The sequence below is a fragment of the Perca flavescens genome, chromosome 15 (genome assembly GCF_004354835.1).
Source record: "Perca flavescens isolate YP-PL-M2 chromosome 15, PFLA_1.0, whole genome shotgun sequence".
Classification (NCBI taxonomy): domain Eukaryota; kingdom Metazoa; phylum Chordata; class Actinopteri; order Perciformes; family Percidae; genus Perca; species Perca flavescens.
In genome coordinates, this window is record NC_041345.1 from 21,540,323 (window position 1) to 21,564,605 (window position 24,283).

Here is a 24,283-nt window from a genome sequence, read left to right on the forward strand (position 1 = left end):
AGTAACAGATGTTTTAGCCTACTTTAATGTTAATGTCATTTGACTTATTGTTTAATTAATGCAGCTCTATGCAAATCTTGAATATGTAGGATAGGAAAATACTGGGACCTGAATATCAATTCAAATGTTGGGATGAAACAATGCATATAAAATATACACAATTAAAGATAAAGAATATTTTTAAGAAGAGCATGAAGGTAAGATTAATTCAGTTATGGTTTTTCAATTTAAATAAATAATCAAGAAGATTTATATTTAAGATCTTAGATTTAAGACTGCTGGCTTTAAATCATGAGCGTGTTGAAGGTAAAGAAATGTACATACAAACACACAAAAACTACCACCTTTACGTAGCTGCAAAAGTAAAGAAAGTGAACAACTGCTTTGTTTGTACACAATTTCCATACATGAAGTTATACACTACTGCAGGGCATGTGGCCAGTAGTCTATGGACAGTGACATAATGGATTTATTGTGGTGATGTCAACATCCAGCCATACTGCCTTTTTTGGAGAGATAGAATTACTCTGTTACAAGCAGCAAGTAGCAAGTTACCAAGGACATACACACATACACATACCTTAATTTCATCTCACACACACATGTGTTTTTCAGCAGTTTTTAAACTAGTTATTAACTAAATCAGGTTTAACCATTAAAATGTATGACGTTAATGTGTAAATCATGTTTGCACTTCAGTAACACGTTTTAATTTAGTGACATGCAAAACTCCACCTAGCATTAATGATTCCTATCACAATTTGTCAATTTACTGTAGGCCTGTTTTTTTTCTGACATTGAACAATTAAACCCAGAGCCCTGGGTATCCTGCTCTGCCTTTGAGAAAATGAAAGCTCAGATGGGCCGATCTGGAATCTTGCTCCTTATGAGGTCATAAGCAGCAAGGTTACCTCCCCTTTCTCTGCTTTGCCCACCCAGAGAATTTGACCCACCCATGAGAGAGAGACATCATGGCTTTCAAACGAGCAAAGTGGCAGTTGGTCTAGGCCACACCCCCAACCTCCACCTTGCCCCCCCCCCCCTCCTCAGACACAGAAATGGCACATACTAAGGAAAGCTCATTGTGGGACTGGCTCTAGTGGCTGTAATTCTGCACCTGAAGGCTGAATTTCGGGAAAGAGACTTCAGATACAGTATTAGGGGACCACTAAGGCCTATATAAAAGCATCCAAAGAGCAGCATGTCATGGGACCCTTAAACAAAAAACAACCTCAAACATATATAGGTGTATGTACGTATGACCAGTGGTGAAATGTAACTAAGTACATTTACTAAGGTAGTCTAGTACCATCGTATATATTATTATATTTACGTAGCCTACTTTTTCCACCACCTGCGTACAACAAATTTAAAAATGGACAACATATACAGTATACTGATATACCCATCACTCCCATCACTAATTATGTTCCTATTTCAACTCATTATTTTTGCCTGAAGATGAAAATAAAAATAAACTTCTATTCTATTAAGGGCATTTTGGTCTCACTCATCTCACCCTTTGGAACTTGACATCACCTACTGCTGCTTAGAACATTTTAAAATGCATGATTCTCAAAAACCTTGCTTTAATTCATCAATCTGTTTTGCACTATATGTGTATGACTGTATGCGTTTATCTTAATCTTTGCATCATACCGTACTGTACATCAGAAACGTGACCTAAAAGAAGCCAGTGAAAGCACCTCTCTTACCCAGCGGCACCCTTCTCCTGACACTCTAAACATAACATGTCGACAACATGCGTGGAAAATAACTGACTCAGCTGTGCTGCTATTAAAAGAGCTCAAATCCCAAAGTATTGCTCTGGCAGCTCTGCAGGCTGTCATGTCAGAGGAGCTGTGTGTATGAGCTGCTGAAGTGTGCAGCTCGTCGGGAGAGGAATAGAAAGCCAGAGTCCAGAACACCTACAGAGGCCTAAGGAGCAGTAAGTGTTGGCTGCTTATTTACTTCTAGCAATATTGAGAACAGTTAGACATGGTCGCTCTCTTCAATCACTCAGTGACTTGTGCAAAGTGCCAAGACACTTTGTCAACAAACTCTGTTTTAATCTTTTATTTTATTCAACACAACTGCTGCACAGAATAAGAAGTGCTCCATTTCTTTTTTTCCTGTTCAGTTTTGATTGTGTTAATTCATCTTTTCACTCTGCTGTGGAATAATGTGGCTAGTACTGTGTGGAGTTGCACCTTTGTGAGAGATACAGTATCTATTTCTAGGGCAGTTTATATTTAGACAAACAGCTGGTGCATGGCATGGTAAACCTAAACCAAAAGGTTATCTTCTAATTCACTGTTAGGCAAATCTAGAACATGTGAGTGCCAGGCTTTAAAATGCGATGACAAGAAACTGGCCTTGTCAAGCGGTTTCTAACAGATTACATCTAATGTAAAGCAAAGCTTGTCACTTCAAGCTGATCGTGTAACTCAAACACTATGAGGTCATGGACATTATATGAGACAATGGGCACAGACATGTAAAAGGCCTCACATAAGCAATAATCCAACATTTTGTTGTTATTTTGTGTCTCTTTGTGGTCCTCTTGCATGTCTTTGTGGTATTTTGTTTTTCGCTTTGTGTCTCTCTGTGGTCCTTTTGCATGTCTTTGTGGTACTTTGTCTCTTTGTGTCTCTTTGCGGTTGTTTTGTGTCTCGTTGTGGTCGTTTTGTGTCTTTGTGGTTGTTTGGCATGTCTTTGTAGCAAGTTTTTGTCTAAATTGACACTTTGTATGTCTTTATGGTCATTTTGCATCTCTTTGTGGTTGATTTTCCCACAATAAATGTAAGCAGGCGATTCAAACAGAGGCCCTCGCATCGGGGCTCCTGGGCCCCTGGGCCCCTGGGCCCCTGGGCCTGTGCCCATGCCTGGTAGGCCCTGTTCTGTAATCCATCCATGTTTAAGATATAATCACATTCACAATTCATGAAATTGAAACTAAGATCTAAATTAAGATTTATTTTTCATACTTGAAAAGACTGCTTCGTAACCAAAACTTTTAATGATTTGAGAATGTGATTTACATCATGAAGTACTGACGGTCTGTATATTATTGATGCATAAAAATATCTAAATATCCAAGTATGTGCATATAGTACACACAAACGTCACATTGATACATTAATGATGCTGTATTTATCATTTACTCTTTGTTTTTATGACTAATATATAAGAACATGGTTAAAAAGATGTGTTCTCTGTTTTTATTTCAGAGTTGTAAGAATAGTTAGATTTAAAAATGGTTGTAGCAGGTGAGATGGATTCCAGTGTTACGGAGACGGAGAGCTTTTGGGTATGAAACGCTCCTTTTTTAAAATGTAAATCACGTTCATTAGATCCTAAACGGTCTTTGACATCCCATCCCATCTCATCATCAGAAAAATACTTTTCCATCTAAAATGTATAAATCACAATAACAAAGCATGTTAGCTAACGCTTATACGCTTATTTGCTTTCTTCCTGAGATATAGATGAGAGGATCGATACCACTTTCATGTCTATATGGTAAATATGAGTCAGCAGCCAGTTAGCGTAGCTTAGCACGAAGACAGAAAACAGAGGGGGAAAGCTAGCTTGGATATGTCTGAAGGTAACACAATCTGTTGGTCAAAACCATCACCTCTAAACCTCAATAATGAACCTTGTTATATCTCATTTGTTTATTTTGTACAAAATCCGAAGTGTAAAAACTTCATTTGGTCATTTTATGGGGGGTTCTGTGCAGGCTAGCTGTTTCCCCCTGTTTCTAATCTTTGTGCTAAGCTAAGCTAACACATTGCTGGCTGAAATCTTTTATTTTGCACCAGAAAGCGAATAAGCGTTCTTTCCAAAATGTCGACCTATTCATCATTATATGATCAATTACAAAAATATATACTGTATACTTTTGTTTTGATTCTGCATATTATATATAATTTTTTTTTTTTTTTTAATTTCCAGAATATTCTCCAGGAGATGGACCCAGTATGGATCACCACTGTTCTCCTGGTGCCATGTGTAGTCGTGCTGACAGCTGGATTTTTCTACCTCTATAGCGCGATTATGGGTCTGTTGTCCAAAACATCTGTACGCAATAAAGTGGTGGTTATAACCGACGCTTTGTCTGGGCTTGGAAAAGGTAATATTTTACTTTAACAAATGTAAATTTGCAATCCAAAGTGGCCGACTGGTAGACTGTGGTCATCCATTTGATTTTGCAGTAAACCTTTTTTTTTTTTTTTTTTTAAATCAATGCAGAATGTGCAGGTGTGTTTCACAGAGGAGGAGCGAGGCTGATCCTCTGCGGGAAGAGTTGGGAGAAACTTGAAGAACTGGCCGATGATTTGGCAAACGCCTCAGACCCCACTGTGGTAAGTACAACAGCACCAAAACTGGAAACAGATTGTTGTACTAAAATACTCCATTGGTGTAGTAGACGTCCTACTAAATACTTTTATTATTAATACTGATGTATGTGTCTGTCCTTTTAATTGTGTTGTATGTTTTTAAATGGACCTTGAGTCTAACAATAAAGTTATCATCAATGTTGGAGCAGCATGTTACTGTTGCAGCTGCTCGAGGTGAAGCTAGATTTAACTAATTTATAAATGGTTAACTGGTTTAGCAGCCTGGTTAACGCCAGACCCTTCTCAGCTGTAACTGAGAGTGGGTCTGGGAAAGGTTCATTGACAGTTCATTTCCAAAGGGGCGTCACCAACGGACGCCACTCAAATGCCTCTGGGCTTATTGGATAGTCCTTCAACCAATCAGACCAACGATACGGGTGACGCTTTTCACATCCAACAAAATAAATGTGATTTTGGTTTTTGGTGTGGTCCCTCCACGCCCTACTTTCTCCTTGCAGGTGTTACATATTGCTAACTTGTTATCTTCTGCACACACGCTGAAGAATTTCCAAACAGCTGATATGGTGCAGGTTAATTCACGAGGCTCCCTACATGTGCAAGAATAGCGCGGACACGCGCTTCACACCACACACGGCGGAGAAGTTGAGAGAACGGAAAAAGAGACTGTGTCTCTGTCCGTGTGTGCGTGCGTCCTTGAGAACTGTAACTCGTATAACTTATGTTGTCAGTTAATTATAGCATTGACCGGTATAAAATCGGCATATGTCAGACTGACCTGCCGGTCCCTGGTCTTGGTGAAGCACGGCTTCGGTAGCCGTCATGTTGAATGTAAACAAAAAGCTCCTCGCCGTCGCTGTGCTATCCTCGTCGCGTAAAGCCCGCCTCAACGGTTGTGATTGGTGTTAAGCCCGCCTCAGCGGTTGTGATTGGTGCCTCAATTTTGAGGACATTGGAAATGGGTTTGAATGGGCTCTTCGCCAGACTGACCTGCACAGCAAATCTCAAATTTGCCGGAAGTTCGTCAGGGTTTACCCAGGCTACTGGTTTAGCCCATTTGTTGCCAACCTAGGGGTCGAGCCCCTCCAAAGGATCACAAGACAAATCTGAGGGGTTGTGAGATGAGTAATGGGAGAAGAAAGAAGAAAAAACTAAGTTACGATCCACAAATTAGTATTTATTTTTATTTTTTTAAACTTTTCTCTTATCTTAGTTTTGTATGTGAAATATTAGATAATTTTAACTCTTTGGGACTCTAACCATTATTTAAATCAAACCATTTGAGAGGTTTAGAGGGGGAACTTTCAACATTCATAGACATCTGAAATGTAGTCTCGCTATGCCAGACCCTCCTCCAAAGCGCGCTGAAGGAGGGTCTGGCTACTCCACATAGCATTCGGGGATAGGAGGAAAACGTGCTCTGGTTTAATGGCATTTCATTAAACCAATCAGAATCGTCATGGGCGGTGCTAAACTCCGCACAGAACCGCTACAAAATAGTTGTGCGAGAGAAAACTCAGATTGGACAGATAGTCTAGCTAGCTGTCTGGATTTACCCTGTAGAGATCTGAGGAGCAGTTAACCATAGTCCTCATAAATCCACCAGAGTTTAAAATTCCAACACAAAGAAAGCGTGAGGAAACGGAAAATACATGCATCCGGCAGAATTTCCTGCAGCACTGGAGCAATCCCGGAAGTGGATCGCGAAGGATATAGACTGAAATGAGATCTGAAATGTGACAAGAAGCCAAAACTAGACACTGATTTCTTTATAAGAGGTCACAAGCCAAACATATTTGAAAACACTGGCAGGCTACTGTTGTATTTTATAAGATTATTATACGTTTTTTTCTGTAAAATCTTAACGTGAAAATTCATTTCAATTGACAGATAAATTAGTACTTGAAATACGAAGTAGCATAAAACGGATCAGGTAAAAACTTTAAGAACTTCAATGTACCTCTTTATCATATCTCCTCCTCAGACGTTCCCCTCTAAACTGGTGCTGCTGGATTTTGGAGATATGGACAGCATGCCTGAGGTGATCTCAGAGATCCTGGATTGTTACGGCTGTCTGGATATTCTCATCCTCAACAGCAGCATGAAAGTCAAGGCACCTGCACAGAGCGTGTCTCTGGAGATGGACAAGTTACTGATGGACAACAACTACTTTGGACCGGCCACACTGGCCAAAGGTAGACGACAGAAACACTTTTCAGTTTGTAAAAGTATGATAGAGTCATTGTGATTCTGCAGTGTGTTGAGACATTTCTGTTTTCAGGTTTGCTGCCCTCCATGATTTCGAGGAGAACCGGTCACCTGCTCCTGGTCAACAGCATCCAGGGGAAAATAGCTGTACCATTTCGCACCTCATGTGAGTTCAGAGTTTTATGAGTTCATGATGGGAAATACTCAGCTCTTATTTGAGGTGGCCTCCCGTAATTATGACAGAAGCAAAGCAGGAGGTAAGGTGACGAAGTATAAGAGCGCCAATTTCCACTTAAGGAGGCAGGTTGGGAAGGAGGCCTGGGTTCGTGTCAAGTTTGAAAGAAAAAGTAAACGCCAAGTTTTCTTGTAACATTACGGAAAAAATGGAACTACATCATGGTCTGCGGCACGTTCTGTGGCATGTTTATGTGCATTAGTATAGACCATAGACTCTTCCGTTTATTTGGACCGAAGAAAATGCAATAAAACACACGTTATACAGTAAAGATTAGAACAACATATGTCATATTTATAAAAATGAAAACAATAATGCTAATGTGCATGATAGGCAAAGAAAAAACTAAACTAACCCAGTCAAACTGTCCGATCAGCCCATTCAGAGCTTAGTAGATGATGTAATGTGTTTACAGTGTTTATACTGATACTTCAACATGAGGTAAAAGTAACGGTGGGGTGTACATGGCTGTGGTATAAAGATGTTGTGTTTTACTTTGCGTATTTTTTCCAGACGCAGCATCTAAACACGCAGTTCAGGCCTTCTTTGACTGCCTGAGAGCTGAAGTAGAAGAGTACGGCATCTCCGTCAGTACCATCAACTACACCTTCATCAGTCGCTCTGCATCGTCTGAAAACACAGAGCCAGCCTCCAAATCCATCTGGTCATGTGAGTAAAATCAGAGGGAACCAGACAAAAGTACATAGCGTTGTGAAAACAACTGTATATTCTTGGTCCCTAGAGGATGATTATGATTGATTTTGCCTTCTGGTCGAGCAACATCATTAGGGCCAATTTTGCCTTTAACAACCATTATACTTACAGATAAAAAAACATATTTGATTCCCATTCTGTGGATATTTAAATATGCATAATGCCACGACACGCTGTATTATTTTGTCTCTCTGCTCTTTGCAGTGTTGTACTCTCAGAAACCTCTCGGCGTTTCTCTAGACGAGGCAGCAACAGAGATCATAAAGACTTTAAGCAACAAGAGGAAAGAGGTGGTAATTGCTCCCTCGCTCCCAAAGGTGGCCGTCTACGCTAGATCCTTCTTCCCTAATGTGTTCTTCGCTGTGATGGCTGCAGGAGTGAAGAACGCCGCTGCCTCTGAGAACATGTAGTGCCGCTGGTGTACACTGTAATAATAAACTGTAATAACTGAGGATATTAATGAAATGATTTTATGTTTTATCGTCCTTTCATCCAGGCAGGCCATCTAAAAATAACAATGATAATCTATTTGTTTTTCCTGTTGTCTCATGAAGTCTTCTGAGCTACAATTAAAATTGCATTTAAACCATGTGAGTGTGGGTCTTAAATATACTGACAGAAATAACTAAATGTATGATTGAAATGATGATTTAAAAAAATGTAACAGAGTATTTGGCCCATAAAGAACATCCAAAGGACACTTCATATGTATAGTTAAATGTTGATTTTCCATAGTTTTCTGCATATTATACAAGTTAACATGCATAAAATGATCATCAAGGTGCTGAAATAACTTAAAAATAGTAAACTATAAAGACAATGTTGTATCTGCTCTTGTATTTGTAGATTTAGAATACAAATAAACATACGTATGTCTAAGCCCTAATGTAAGAGTTATTTTCCTTTTCTTGAATCTATTTTGTCATTTGCTTTTAATAGTTATCAGTTAGTAGGCAACAGAAACACTTTATTTTACAGGTCCATAATTTGAATATGTTTTCTGGCAATACAATTGGATTTTTCTATGAAAAGCTCAATTTAAACTAAGTAAATGTTAGTACTCCCCAAGTACTCCCCATATCTGTTGATTGCATGATTGGCTGTAGACAAAATTCACCTGCTCTATACTCTTTTATAGCCTTCACTTGCAGTTAATTTGGATGATTGAATACTTGTGTAAAGATTTAATACTTTTGCTATTTCCTCTAATTAATACCAAATTATATCGACCTTTCTAGAACATTTTCTAGGAAAATATTAGTTTTTTAAAAAATCCCAGAACTGTAAAGAAATCTTGGTGTATACATTGTGAAAACGTACTAAACAATCTGTGCGCTTAAATGTTAAAATTTCTCATAATTGAATCCATTTAAAAAATGAACCCCTGATTTTATGTAGAGCTCAGGGAAAAGTTCATAATCTTGTGTGCATGTGGCGGCGTCTAGTGGTCAGTCTTTACAATTACTACTATACTCTGCTCAGTATTACAAGTCTTTTTTACATATATCTTGTATTTTACGTATAGATGGCCTTTAAAATATGTTCCAGACTCACTGCGTTAACTCTCCGACTGAAGGCTCATCCGACCGCCGTTAGTGCGTTAAGCTCCGGCTGCGGTTTAACGGTGGAACATGACCGACAGAACCGGCGCTTCACCGTCACTCCGGGCAGCGGGGCTGGTAAGCAGAAAGAGCCGGTCAGATCCTGTCAAGGGAGCCTGGCGTCCACTCGCGGCCTGCTGTAATAGGCTACTGTCACTGGCTATTGTACACAAACCTGTGCGATGGATTCATTTTCCGTTAGAATATACAGCTATTTCTTTACAGATTCATTTGGATTTTGCTCTTATATTGACTGTCGTTTTTGTAAGGCGAGAACACTCAGCTAAACTTCTTTTAAAAATCTCGGAATTTAATAGGACTTCGCCCAAGGGCAAAAGTTGCCCACACGATATGAATGACTGTGCTTTAAAGGATTTGGTTCTATCCGCCAAACAGTTCGGCACACATATTAACAGCAAAAGTAACACATTTCAGTACATTTGTTTGCTATTTGGCCACAGTAGCATAGTAGAAGCAGACAAGTGGAGTCCACTTAAATAAAGGTATTTTTGAAGGAGGATTGGGATGTCTATCATTTCATAGAATTTCCGGCAGTCTAGATGCCTTCACGGCACATTGCTGCCTCCTACAGGGCAACATATATTCCTATTTAATATCTTGCATATCTCCACAGCTCTAGGGCATGTTACATTTGCTCATTTTGGGGTCCCTTGTTATCTGTGATTGTGTCTGAGCTGCCTATAGACCATATATTTACAGTCTATGGATTATCTTATGGTTATTGCAGCAATGTTAAATTTGGTGTGAAGTCCTCTGTGTCCTCTGTCCACAGGCGACCATGACTGTGCAGTACTGCACTACAGATTCACCGGGGAGAAGGAGGTGGATCTAATGTCAACCTATGTACCAGCAACATTTAGGGGCCAAGGTGTTGCTGCATTGCTGTCGCAGGTAAGTTTAAGTTTTCAGGCATCATTTGTTTTTAGTTTTTTTTTTTGTTGCTGTAGGCCTATTAAATGTATTTAATGTTTGTCTTACAGGCTGCCATAGACTTCCTGGTTGAAGAAAAACTCAAGGCTCATGTCTCCTGTTGGTATATAAAGAAATACATCGAGGACCACCCGCTACAACGTTATAAAGAACTTGTAATCACTTGACTGCCTGTTGTTCCAGTTTACAGCCTGGAATACTACCTCAACTCAACCACAACCTCATGTGCGTTACTGTACAGTAGGCTACTACAAAGGCCAAATGGAGGATGTAAAGTGTGCCATACTTGATCTTCAGCATCCACAAGTCATGGTTCATATTCCATACTATAGAGATGCCTGATTAAAGCCATTCATGTTTTTTAATTCAATTTAGGGATTGATCCTGATTACTGTTTTTTTTTTTTTAAAGGTCCCATGACATGGTGCTCTTTGGATGCTTTTATATAGACCTTAGTGGTCCCCTAATACTGTATCTAAAGTCCCTTTCCCCGAAATTCAGCCTTGGTGCAGAATTACAGCCACTAGAGCCAGTCCCACAATGAGCTTTCCTTAGGATGTGCCATTTCTGTGTCTGTAGCTATTGAGGAGGAGAGAGGGGGGGCAAGGTGGAGGGTGGGGGTGTGGCCTTGACCAACTGCCACTTTGCTCGTTTGAAAGCCATGATGTCTCTCTCTCTCATGGGTGGGCCAAATTCTCTGGGTGGGCAAAGCAGAGAAAAGTGAGGTAACCTTTCTCCTTATGACCTCATAAGGAGAAGATTCCAGATCGGCCCATCTGAGCTTTCATTTTCTCAAAGGCAGAGCAGGATACCCAGGGCTCGGTTTACACCTATCGCCATTTGTAGCCACTAGGGCAGTGGTTCCCAACCTGGGGTCCGGGCACCCCCAGGGGGGGCGGCAAAGATCACAGGGGGGCGCAAGTCTTTATCTAGTTTGATGTTGAGGTAAAAAAAAAATATTTGCACATGTTAAACAATATGATAATACACTAGAATATATAATGTATACAAAAGTCTGTATGAAAACTATATATTTTGTTGTATGCTGGTTTTTCCTGCCGCCACGGCATCACATCACATGCTCAGCTTTTCTTAGACATGAGTAGGGGGGGTGCCAAGGAAAAAAGGTTGGGAACCACTGCACTAGGGGACCATAGGCAGGCTGGGGGAACACATATTAATGTTAAAAAACCTCATAAAGTGAAATTTTCATGCCATGGGACCTTTAATTACCAATTGCACTTTTTTTTTAATCTTGTTTGTTTGATTTTCTCTCAAAGTAGTAGCCTCAAATAGTATTCAATATTGGGACAAGACATGGGAATATGTATCAAGGCGTGATGTTTGGATAGTAATAATGTCTGCACACTTTAAAAACAACAACAAATACAAGTTTGTCTTTCTGAGATGTATTTGTTGACAATAAAAAATGATTATTTTACTTGCAGTATATTGATATCACTGTTGTGAGGGTTGATAGCCAACCCAAACAGCTATGCCTGTTGCTGCATCCCTGTATCACAAGATAATATTATAACTGAGGCCAAAACACCTGCTAAAAATGACACCCAGTTAATAAGGAACTCGTTTTCCGTTGAGCCTAGAATCTTAGATGATGTTAGGTGAATGCAGGAAATCTTGTATTCTCGCCACCTAATGAGGTTACTTCTGCTGCAAAAGCAGCAGAAATAAATAGCTCACAGCGTCAGGTTGTCTGCAGGGGAGAGGTCTGATGAATGGTGCCTTTCAGTAAGAACTAATGATGAGAGATCTGCACATTTACCAGAAGTGACTGAACAACTAATCAAGGTTTTGATTGAATTTGGTGGAGCTGTCTTTCTCACTTGAGAAATATTTATCATCTTTTATTTTACATCTTCAATAACAAGTAAACTCTATGATCAAATTATACATGCATGCATTTCTGTGTTGTGCTAGAAATACAGATATCTTGCCGTAGCTGATCACACTCCTGAGATACTATGCTTTTGAACCAATAGATGTCAGGCTTACTCCATTATAGATGTGTCCCTTCGCTCTTATTTTGGTCTACTACTGTCAATGTTTGATTTATATCTCAAATTACAGAATGTTCAACATCCATTACACCAATTAGAACCCATCAAAAAGCAACAGCAGCTGTTTCAAGTGAGTAGATTTAAAAGCAAATTTCTGGCTTAAAATTGAATACAACGGTCATTTTTAAACAATGACATAATTATAGCATTGATAGAAATGGTGAAAATTAGCAACTTTAAAAAATCCAATACATGCAGGCCTTTTGCTAATAAATTGTGCACCATCAAACGTGAAAAAAGCTTTTTAACACCATTTCTTAAGCATATTTGCAGATATCCTTCCATATGCACACACTTTAAATGTCCCTGCCAAATAGAAATCATCAATATAGCAACAAGCGCCAGCTGATCCTCTCAGCTCCATATGAGCTATAAGATGAATCCAGCGCAGACAACAGCTTGTCCAATCTGGTCCTGAATAACAGCGTGATTATAATATTCAGTGTTGTTGGCCCCAGATACATAGAAGATGTACTTTTTGTTGACGAGAATAATCTTCAGTTGTGTTGTATGTGGTGTACATGGACGATGTGAGGCAATACAAAAAAAGCCTCCCACCCCTCCAACATATACTGTAGCAGCAAGACACTGAGACACCTGATAGAGACACAAAACAGCTGCAGCTGCATCGTTTGTGGTTATCTTTTTCTTCATAGTTGTTTTGTATCTTTGAGGTCATTTTGTGTTTTTGTGGTTGCCATGCGTGTCTTTGTGGTTGTTATGCGTCTTTTTGTGGTTGTCGTGCATGTCTTTCTGGTCGTTTTTTTTTTGTGTGCCTTGTGGTTGTTTTGTGTCTTTTTGGCTGTTTTGTGTGGCTTTGTCGTTTTGTGTATCTTCCAGATTGTTATGTCTCTTTGTGGTTGTTAAGGGTGTCTTTGTGGTAATGTTTTGTGTCTTTGAGGTCATTGGGTGTGTTTTGTGGTCACTTACCATCTCTTTCTGATTGTTTTGTGTGTCTTTGCGGCCTATTTGTAGTTGTTTGATTGACTTCCTGACAACAAATGTTTACAGTCCCTTGACCCCCATGCCTGTGCCCAGTAGGCCCATTCAGTAATCCATCCATTATGTTAGCACAGTAATCGTCTCACTGAGAGCCATTGTCCGTCTTACAAAGGTTTGGTGACCACCAAACATCGTCACATAGAACAACACATGAGTAAACCCTTCATGCAACTTGAGTGTAAGAAAAAGGCCAATTCAGCAAAAGATCTCTGAAGCTGAAATATAACGACATGAGACGTGAGGATCTGTGTTGCAGTAGCAGCGGCTCGCACATCCTGCAGCTTGACACAGATTAGTGTGAAGACGTTGCAATTGCAGCTCTCTTCCCTTCCTCCCTCAAATAATATTGCATGGAAGGATTTGATGAAATGCATGTTGTGTCAAAGCCGAACATGTTACATTATTTCCAGAAAAAGGATCTGGGCTCTGGCCTCCTAGAAACACATTTGATGTGTGGCAACAAAACAAACAATTATATACCCTGTTTTAGAAATTGAAATCCAGGAACAAGAGTCAATCTAGGTCCAGGAAATCAGCCCTGAAAACGGTTCCAGTTGTGGCACAGGGGTGGGGATAGTGACTCTATTTTTAACAATATGCCTCTCCTTGTGGTTCTGGTTCATTGTCCATTTCGACCACATATGTCATTCCTGCCGATGGTTTGTGGCCGTTGACCGGCAGTTCTAGCTGTACCTCGGCGTCAACGGGCACAGTGGTCAGGTACATGTCCCACATCTGCTCAGGGAGGTCCAGCTCCATCATCTTCTGCTTGATCATCAGGCTCTTCTCGATGTTCCGCCGCTTGTATTTAAACTCTACGATGGTCTTTGTGTACCTGTTGAGCGCCGTCACTGCAGAGCCCATGCAGGTGCCAAAAGAGCCCCACGCTAAGCTGAGAAGAGGTTTGGAAACAGCGTTAGACTAAAGTCATACTGCTACAAATGAAATAACTCTTACCAAATAGGCAAACTAACAATGCGTATGTGCCTGTGAGTAGGTATAAATGCATGTATGTGTATGTATGCATATATAAATAAGTGAAGAATTAAATTGTTTGTATATGAAAGTAGAAAAAGAGGGTAGGACCAGAAATGTTTCTTTTTAACTTCTTCCTACTCCTTTTTGAACATGGAAATCTAGTCTTCGAGTATTTTGTTTCTTTTTGTTGGTTTTCTTGCTTGTACTGAAATGTACATATTCTTATATATATATATATACTACCGGTCAAACGTTTTAGAACACCCCAGTTTTTCCAGATTTGTATTGAAATTCATGCAGTTCAATTTCTTATTGTACTCTGAAATGAAAGAATAGAACAAATGAACAATTTAAGTTAAAAAAGAAATCATGGAATCAATTTATAAACCAAAATGTATTCTAAATTTTTGACTCATCCATGTAGCCCCCTTTGGCAGATATAACAGCTGTACACACTTGTGGAATTCTTTCTACAATGGAAATCAAATATTCTTCAGAAAGTTCCTCCCAACTCTGTTGCAGAAGTTTCCATAAATGTGTGGCACTTGTACCGGTAGGTTGCTTTGCTTTCACTCTTCTGTCCAGTTCAATGGGGTTTAAGTCTGGTGACTGTGCTGGCCACTCCATGTTTTTAAGCTTACCATCTTGTTCTTTTTTGCTAAGGTAGTTCTGGCATAGCTTGGACTTATGTTTTGGGTCATTATCTTGTTGTAGGATGAACCACTGACCAACTAGGCGCATACCACAGGGTACTGCATGGCACTGCAAAATGCTGCGGTAGCCATTTTGGTTCAGGGTGCCTTTCACTCTGTACAAATCACCAACCCTGAATCCAGCAAAACAGCCCCAGACCATCACGCTTCCTCCTCCATGTTTGACAGTTGATGTCACACACCGAGGAACCATTCTTTCGCCTACTCGGCGGCGTACAAAAATCCTGCGTGATGAACCGAAGATTTCAAATTTTGATTCATCAGTCCATAACACCTTCTTCCAATCTTCAGTAGTCCATTGACAATATTTCTTGGCCCAGGCAAGCCTCTTTTTCTTATTCTGACGTCTTAGCAATGGTTTCTTGCTGCAACTCGACCTATTACACCTGCAGCTCCAAGTCTTCTCTTTACAGTTGAAACTGAGACTTGCTTATTACGAGCACTATTAAGCTGTGCTTGAAGCTGTTGTCCTGTGAGCCGCCTATCACGCAAGCTGTTGACTCTCAGAAACTTGTCTTCTGATTCTGTTGTGGCTTTGGGTCTGCCAGACCTCTTCCTGTCAGAGTTTCCCCCAGTTTCTAAGTGCCTTTTGATAATGAAGAATACTTTACTCACTGACACCTGGACTTTCTTCGCAGTTTCTCTGAAGGAAAGACCATTCTTAAGTGTTATGATGGGCTGTCTCTCTTCCATTGTTAATTGCCTTTTTCCCGCCATTTTTATAGCAACACACTACTTTCTGCAGTACAATACTGTTCATATAATGCTCACGAAGGTACAGTACCACAGTGTGTTCCAACAATACTTTTATACAAACAGAGGGGGTTGTAAGTAATCCAGACAAGTTGAACACCTGTGGGAATTGGTAACACCAACTTTCAAAGTTTGATCAACCTCCATTGCTGCAGAACAGCTTTACATTGTTTACCCATTTCTTATTCCCTGAAAAAGGCCTTTCTGTAAAATACTGAAATGTACATTATTTTTCAGTTTTGGGTAACCTTACTTTTTTTTTTTAACCTCACGCAGTTCACCCCTTACCTTTGTACCATTTCAAGCTATTCATTGGACTTGAACTGCTAAAATTTCAATAAAAAACTAAAACAATTGGGGTGTTCTAAAACTTTTGACCGGTAGTGTGTGTGTATATATAAATATGTATATATATATATATATATATATTTTATTTTTTTTCTTTTTTTTTCTTTTTGGTAATGACAAGTCAAAACAAACACCAGGGATATACTGCATATTTACTGGTATACTAAAACTTTAAACAACTTTTTTTTTTTTTTTTTCAGTAGACATGAAAAGTGCTTACGCATAAGACCAGCTGTAGTCCCAGGTCTTGGGCCTCCAGTCTTCTGGTCCTATAGCGACAGCCAGCTGAAATATGGTGGTGAACATCATGTGGGCCACCATCCCACAAAGGCCTGGGGGAAAAAAGCAAATCGGTGTGTATTGAGCAGTAATATGTACATCTGAATACCCAACACAAAGTACTTACTACTTTAGTAATATGTGTTTTGCATATGATTCGAATCTTTGGTGTTTTAAAGGGTTAGTTTGGATTTACCAAAGTCACACAATAACACTAACTAACTAACAGATCCAGGCAGCAGTAGACCAGCAACTCCCATGTTTGGAGAGTTTTGGGTTAAAGGTGTCTGGTGGCTTTGAAGAGAGCAATATAATGGCTTCAGTTCCTTATTGTAAAGGGCTGTCTGACGGCAAGGTTAAGCGGTGAAAATATATTAAATATATCGTACACTTAAACTGATATTGATTTTTTTAGGGGTCTAAAATACTTTCACTGTAGCTGCTTCCCTCATCCACAGTAGCACATTTGCCTAGCTTCCATGTCAGAAGTCCTGCCTGCTTCTCTAATATGGGGGCATGCCGGCCACCATCGACTAAAGGTAATACACTGACTATGGATACCTAGTACCTCAGACAACCCCATTTCCAAAAGTCCCAACTATCCCTTTAACCCCTTAATGCCGACTGTCACAAATTTGCATCAAACCCCTTCCATTCCGACTGCAGGCGAGATAGCGTGTGTATTTCCCCCAATGCCAGTTTGTTTACATGCGATACATACCTCGGAACCTTTTGCATGCACTGGTTTCTCGTAGGACCGGTCGGAGTGGGAGATACATCCGGTTCACGGAAGCGAAATTAAACCTAATCCTACCCCTAACCCTGCCCTACACCTAACCCTACCCCTAACCCTAAATAAACTACTGTCAATGTTAGGGAGTAGAAGAGTGTTTTCTTTCATGCCGTTGTCAAGATCCATGTATTTGTCAATTACAGTTTAGAAGTTCTAACAACTTTGTGACATGAATGAAATCTAATATGTGTTTTACTAATTTTACCATTTTGTAAAGAATTTTACCATAATGCCTGTTGTCGCTAATTTGCATCATACCTAAATGTATATCTATTCCATATGCTATAGACAAATTAACAATCTCAACTTAATTTAGCATCAGCTTTTTAATAAATCTTCAATAACTACTTGGCCACTTCGGGGTTACAGAAAAACAAGTTGTGAACACAAAATTGAAGTTTATCCAGCAGTTCCAGAGCAACATGATCATTCATTTGGTGTCTTTGTGTCCACCTAATGAATGTAAGCCCAATATTCTCTCTCTTTAAGTTCTGTTTTTGGTCTCCACCAACTACTGAGGGAAATATCGGTCTCCTTAGCTGCAAAATGCTCCACTATGTTCACCTGCAAATAAACATAACGATAGATCTTACCAAATATTTACTGACAGTAAAACTGTATTGCAACTGTACTGGGATGTGATATATTCAAACAGACTCTGTTTGAGGTGAAGTGGCTTCTCTGTCAGATCCTGGCCCTCTCATCCAGCAGTCTGCCTCTCCCCAGCTTCTTTTCTTGGGATTAACTCGTAACCACAGGGGGGGATGGGACTGGGAGTCAGGGGATGGGGGGAATAGAGGATTGGGGGGCTCCTGTGGGCAGGTCTTGGCAGAGCCCAAAACCGCTGCCCCGGCTCCAATCCGATTAGTCCACAAACCAGCAAATCCTCTGAGGAAGTGAGTGGACGCAGTTAGCTGCTCTGTGTGTTAGCTGCTGCTGCTAACGCCTGACCTGCTGCCTTGCTCCTTTTCTTACTAATTTACAACAAAGATATAAACAGTATTAAAATATGTAATAAATGGTTTATAACACACTACAATGTGTACAACTATTATAGCTCTTGTGTGCATCCATCAGTGCACAACAGACAATAAATGGCAATATAGTAAAACAGTTGTAATAATATTTTTTCTAATCTTTAGTATGATATTTTCACTTAATAACCTGGATAGCAATGTATGTTATTAAGGTGTTTCCTTCACCAGTTTAACTAACTTTATGTGGTCCTCTGATTAGATAATTGAGGCAGCTTCTATATATGAATTCATAAATATTCCAGCTGTAAGCAAGACAGTGTGCAGAATTTGTTCCCCCGACACACCTGTCACATATTTAGGTGTGCAGAGACTTCTTCATTAGTAATATAAAATATGTCTTCCTGAACAGTCAAATGTAAATGCCTACAACTACACTATAGTGTGTTAAAAACAAGGTAACTTTTTATAGAACCAATTTCTTAGAATAAAGTAAAACCCTTTACCACTAAGACAGTTTTTCTTATCTTTTTGTAATATTTAGTTATATACCCCACAGAGTTGACTCTTGTTTGATGAACGCAGCATAGTTGCATAAATACACTTTTCTTCTGCACAAATATTAAACTGAAGCTTTATGGAATACACACATTGTTTTAAAAAACAGGGAACCACATAGATTAATCCAGATTTATGGCATGAATCTATAAAACGGTGTTCTTATGTGTCTAGTTGAAGCTGACATCATTTTACAGGCTGTCCCACTGTGGTTTCACCTCTTTGATTGGTTCAGCCTGGCTGGATTTAGGCGAGGGATCGCAGCGGTCATCGCTCAGTGTGAAACTCAGAAAGACGTTTCAGAGGCAGAACTGCAAAAATAATGTCAGTGACTGAGCTCAGTGGGTGAAGCTGAAGGACATCACAGTTTGTTTATATTAGATAATTAGATAGTAATGTACGGCGGCTTGAGAGTGCCAGCAGAATATTGTTTTTTTCAGTAAATAATGATTATCTGTTAACTAATGCATTTAACAAATTCTAATGTGATTAATCAAAGTAACATTATTACCTTGGCTAATTAATAAACAATTCTAAATGGATAAATTTAAATATTTTTTCAATGGCCAACATACTCATATTTTGTTATTTAGTTTTTTCTTTGGGACGAGGTTTGGTGGTCTCATACTTTTTTGTTGCTGTGACAATGGGCAACACTCAAACTTGGACAAGCAACACAAATTGAGATTTATGCTTTATCATGACTTTTTACAAAAGAAAAGACTATCTGGTTGTTTTGGCAAATGTACGTCTGGTTAACTGAACCAAGAGCAGCTTCTTCCTAAAGCTCGTCTATGGGACCTTCTGGGACCCGAGTGGGGCTATTGTAGTAGATCACCATTTGGACATTCAGTATCTAGTAGGCCAAAAAGCTATGTTACCGCCACAACCAGTGAGATTATTTCTGCCTCTAAGTAGTGTTTTTAGAACTGCAACTCCAGTCAGACCCACATTGCAGCTTTATCTTGGCATCAGCTGCTGTCACTCAAAACCTATAGAAACACCCACGCCAACATGCCACCTGCTGTCACAACTCATCTGTTTGAGGACAGTGATAGAAAAGAAGAACAGCAGCGTTACCTGACAGGGCAGTGCACAAGGCAGCGAAGGCACTGAGCTTTAATTTGTTCATGATACTGAAGCAAGGGCACTGCTCCAGGATCATCAGAGCCCCGCCTGTAAAGAGCAGGGTGAGGTACAGACTCTCAGCCACGATACACAACCACAGGACCCCTGGGAACACAGGAAACAGCGGAGGGGGGTGGAGAGATGGAATTGAGTTGTGTTGTCCTCATAATACCCTGTCCCTAATGAATAATCCCTGTTGCCTGAAGAGATGTGGGTACAACAGGTCTGCTCATTTTAGGTCTGCACATCTGAATCTGATTGGCTGGGATGGGACAGATTCAAAGAATCAGGGCAGCAGCGGATGCTACTGATGCTAGTTTATCATAACATGCTTGTAAAGATGGGAACTATCTATCTGTCTGTCTGTCTGTCTGTCTGTCTATCTACCTGTCTGTCTGTGTATCTATCTATCTAAGGTAATAACACTTTATTTCTGAGAAATCCTGTTTTGTGCTTCTACATTGAAATTGTAAACAACACGTTATCATCATTTTTATAACCCAATCAAAACTAGTGCATTGCTGTTCCTTACATTTGGCACTGGTTGATAGTTAACACTAGATATGTCTTGTTTCTTGGACTACAGTAGGAGTCCAGGTAAATAATGAAATGTAGGTAGCCACGTTCTTCTGAATGATGTTTCAGGAATGCATCACACAATTTTCTTTCTCTCAAGAATTTACAGTAAAACTTTCAAACAACACATGCACTCATAGTTTACAGATGTCAAACTTTTATCATTTTACCTCTTTCGTGTTCTGGTGCAATCTCTGAGAAGTCTCGACAGTCAAACCCTGCAAGTAAGAAATATAGTAAAATTACAGTAAGTTGTTTTTGTTGAAAGAACTGACACCTTAGGTCTTTACAGGGCTGTAATTTCCTAACAATTCCCTATCAAGTTCCTTTGAAGAAACCATTTAATTTGGTACTAAATATAGAGATAATAAGACATATTTATCTATCATTCATTTATTGGCAACTTAATTTCTTATATACTGTACCAGTATGTTGAATTGGCACATAGTGACTCTCTTGGTTATGTTACGAGTTAATGAAAATTAATTCATTTGAAGTGTACAGGACAAATTGAAATCGTTATACACATCCAATCAAGTCCTTTACAAGAAGAAATAGTAACTGTAGACTGTTGTATGGTCAGGAACTGTTGAAACATATACACGTAATTTAATCAATTTAATCTTACACAACATTTTTCTCTCAAAGTAACCCAGTTCATTCTGACTTTTTTTCTGTAAACATTCTGAGTTTTTTCTCATAATATTACAACATTTCTCTGGAAATATTACCACTTTTTTCAGGAAACATGACTTTTTTTCTGAAAATATTACCACTTACTTTTTTTTTTTACAGCATCCCTAATAGTCTATTGCACAAATTAAACTTGGTTTTCAAATCCAGTTTAAAACTGAAGTTATGCTGCATTATTCCAATAATTGCTTATTACTTCCAACACTGAAGTCAGCCACAGATCTAGATGTGAATTGATTCAACTGTCAAAAAAGTTTCGGAGTTGGCCTTTTTTTCAGTTTGTATGCCTGAGAAACTGCCTTGCATATACTTGGTGAAAGTCAGTTTGTCTCTAAGTTGTATGCAAATCCTTAAAACCTTTTCACTATTTTCATGCTAATACTTTTGCACTTTTACTTCAGTAAAATTTTGGATGCCTGACTTTTACTTGTAACAGAGTATTTTTACACCGTGGTATTGCTAACTTTAACTTTACTGTAAATATCCTTTTGCTGCCTAAAGATCCAGACTGGAGGTAAACTTGTTCTGAAGCATCTTCATTTGTAAGTAAATGTTATGTTCTGTTTTATGAGGTTTAGCTTTGACTTTAATTGTGATTAAACCTGGTGACAGTAAGAGGAAAACTGCTGGCTATGATGCAGTCTAGGTTCATTCTAGTACATTCTTTGATGACTTTCTCTGCATTTCGCTCAACCTATTATCATAGAACAGTTCAAGGTTGTAGAGAATATTGTTTCACAATTTATATGCACAAATACAATAACAAAATGTAAACAATAAAACTAAAATACAGTTTCTGCACATGTTAAGTGATTTCTCCCTACTGTGCCTTTGCATTGAATACTTTTTTTTGCCTGTAAATCTTGGAAATATTAATAATTCAAAGTTTAGAGAATCCCTATGGTGCAGCCATATAAATGAAATAAATGTTATGTTTCTGTAAATAAAACATGTTCAGTGTATTCACCAATGAATAGACAAGCTTTGCAATAACTCTTTTGACATTTAGAACCTGTAGATTGACAAAAGAGTCAGATTTTTGCCTCCTCCACCATTACTTCCTGTTTTTGAACGCCTTGCTGAAGCAGAAGGGTCATCGTCACACTTACCGTTCATATCGGCAGCCTGCTCACAGGAGAAAAATATTCCCGTGTGGAACTTCCTCAAAAGAAACTTCTCCTCTCCGCTCTCAAAGATGTACTGGACCAACCTGCTGTCGTTGATGTTGGAGCTGTTGAAGCGGATGCAGAACCACTGTTTCACCTTCAGCGGCGGTCCTGTGCAGAAGGGTTTGGGCACCTTCCTGGTCCCCTCACACCAGTAGCTGGTGGTCACCGCTGATAAGGCAAAAGCAAACGCCACAAAGTTGAGGGTGATCGCCAGAGACGCCCGCCGCCCGTGCTCTAGCCTCATGGTCGAGGCCAGGCCAGAGGACATGAAATGAAAAGGCAACTAATCCTGGCTTTTGATATGTAGCCACTGTGTTTCGCCTCCCTGCAGATATATCAAATCTTCATAATCTTGTTGGGGCTCTTTGGGTGAGGATTCTCTACTGTACATCCCTCCGCCGGCTCTGATGATGCAGCGCCACCTTGATTAAACCATTCATTCTTTCCACTTCCACAGGGACAATAGAAACCCATGGCAGTCTTTGCTTTTCTCTGCTTTATTTGAACTCTTTGCTGCTCGTCCAACCCCATCCTCGCTCCTCCCCTCCTTCAAAGCTTTTCCTGCAATATTATCCATTACAAATGGCAAATTACATTGCAGATTTCATAGCAGATTTCATCATATTAATCAAAAAGATTACTATGAGCTTATAATCCAGGACAAGTTTACATTTCCCAGATTTTTCTGCATTTTATGTCGAAGCCTATCTCCAAGCAACTGCAGCCAGTGCCTGTTTTACAATCGCTGACCTGTGACATAATATGTACAGTCTCATATGAAAATCAATCCATAATGTGTGTGCATTCAGGACAAATCTCTTCATGTCGAATAGCCTGCTGATGTGGGATACGCCTCGCAAAATGAAGACAAATTACTTACAGAAGTATGTGAAGGAGATGACAGATGTTAGGAGAAAACATCTGCTGCCTTTACTCTGGTACATTTGTCTTTCCCCTTGATGATTTTCCATCACACTATATAAACTTATCATGAGATTCTGCAGCTCGGACTCTGTAACAAATGTGTCACCTTTGGTTTGAGCCGTAATTTACTGCACGCAAATTGATGCCATTATAAAAGCTGAAATGCAGAGGTTAATTCAAAAATAGGGCAAATGTACGAGCACGTAAATAATCTAATTACGCTAAGAGGCATTACGATAGTGGTTCCCAACCTGGTTATTGGCAAGATAAATCGGACAGGTTGAAGATGGTTAACAAGAAACAAGACTTACCCTACAGTCACATTAGCTACAAAAGACAGCGACACACACTTGCTAGATGGGCGTTCCTGGGCGTGCCTAGCCTACTCCTGGTTGCTCGGCAAAAGTAAGCGTTTGACACGATATTAGCATGCTATTGCCTAGTATCTGCAAGAGGCCTTACAAGTCACTTCAGAGGTATTGTCAAGTCACAAGAACAATGTTTTTGGATTTAAAAGTATTTATTTCTCGATAGGCGTAACAAAGTATATGAAATAAAATGCCAAACATATCAGATATATACAGAAATACGATGTCCTGAAACGTTTTCCGCTATCTTGAATGATTTTCTTTGACTCGAGCAACCAACGTACATACCCTCATGCTGCCTTCACTCCGATCACTTTGTCGCATTGCTCAGCATTTGCATAAAATAGACTTCTTGTCTATTTTGGCCCTGCCTTGCTCGTGGCAGCGGCAAGCTCGTCGCTTGTTGCTGGCAAAAGGCCAGTCCCATTGAAAATGAATGGCAGCCGCCATTTTGTCACTGTCTCTTGTAGCTGATGTGACTGAGGGGTTAGAGTCCTCCGCTAAATGCTAAACACAAGCATGCTAACATGCTCATAATGACAATGCTAACATGGTGTTGTTTAGCAGGTACAATATTTACCACGTTCTCCATCTTAGTTAAGCGTGTGAGCATGCAGATATTCGCTAATTAGCGCTAAACACAAAGTACAGTTGAGGCTGATGGGAATGTTTTGCACCATTTGGTCATAGTTCTGACCAGTACTGGACCAATTTAAACGTTGACCTCACGGTGATGCTAGAGGAAAAAGTTAAGGGACCACCAAAGTCATTCATCCTGAAGGGGAATGTCAAACACATTTCATGGCGACCCATTAAATAGTTGTTCATCACAAATGTCGACCTCATGGTGGCGCATGACGAAAAGTCAGAGGATCACCA

General features: G+C 39.6%; 3 protein-coding genes across 3 annotated transcripts; 2 read left to right on the forward strand and 1 right to left on the reverse strand.

Annotated features, from left to right (window-relative positions):
* Nucleotides 1-1,734: 1,734 nt before the first annotated feature.
* LOC114569647 (dehydrogenase/reductase SDR family member 7C-B) lies at nt 1,735-8,404 on the forward strand. Its single transcript, XM_028599630.1, has 7 exons — nt 1,735-1,948; nt 3,958-4,135; nt 4,255-4,367; nt 6,346-6,556; nt 6,643-6,735; nt 7,318-7,473; nt 7,723-8,404. Exons 2-7 carry the CDS (start codon nt 3,973-3,975, stop codon nt 7,926-7,928), a joined length of 942 nt encoding a protein of 313 aa, XP_028455431.1. The 5' UTR covers nt 1,735-1,948; nt 3,958-3,972; the 3' UTR covers nt 7,929-8,404.
* A 574-nt stretch (nt 8,405-8,978) lies between these two features.
* Nucleotides 8,979-10,485, forward strand: LOC114570381 (protein NATD1). Its single transcript, XM_028600690.1, has 3 exons — nt 8,979-9,197; nt 9,913-10,031; nt 10,121-10,485. The coding sequence occupies exons 1-3, from the start codon at nt 9,044-9,046 to the stop codon at nt 10,235-10,237; spliced, it is 390 nt and encodes a 129-aa protein (XP_028456491.1). The 5' UTR covers nt 8,979-9,043; the 3' UTR covers nt 10,238-10,485.
* Nucleotides 10,486-13,738: 3,253 nt separating this feature from the next.
* LOC114570183 (germ cell-specific gene 1-like protein) lies at nt 13,739-22,356 on the reverse strand. Its single transcript, XM_028600439.1, has 5 exons — nt 22,053-22,356; nt 20,421-20,468; nt 19,627-19,779; nt 16,163-16,274; nt 13,739-14,042 (listed from the first exon to the last, which is right to left on the reverse strand). The coding sequence occupies exons 1-5, from the start codon at nt 22,354-22,356 to the stop codon at nt 13,739-13,741; spliced, it is 921 nt and encodes a 306-aa protein (XP_028456240.1).
* Between the last annotated feature and the right edge of the window lie 1,927 nt (nt 22,357-24,283).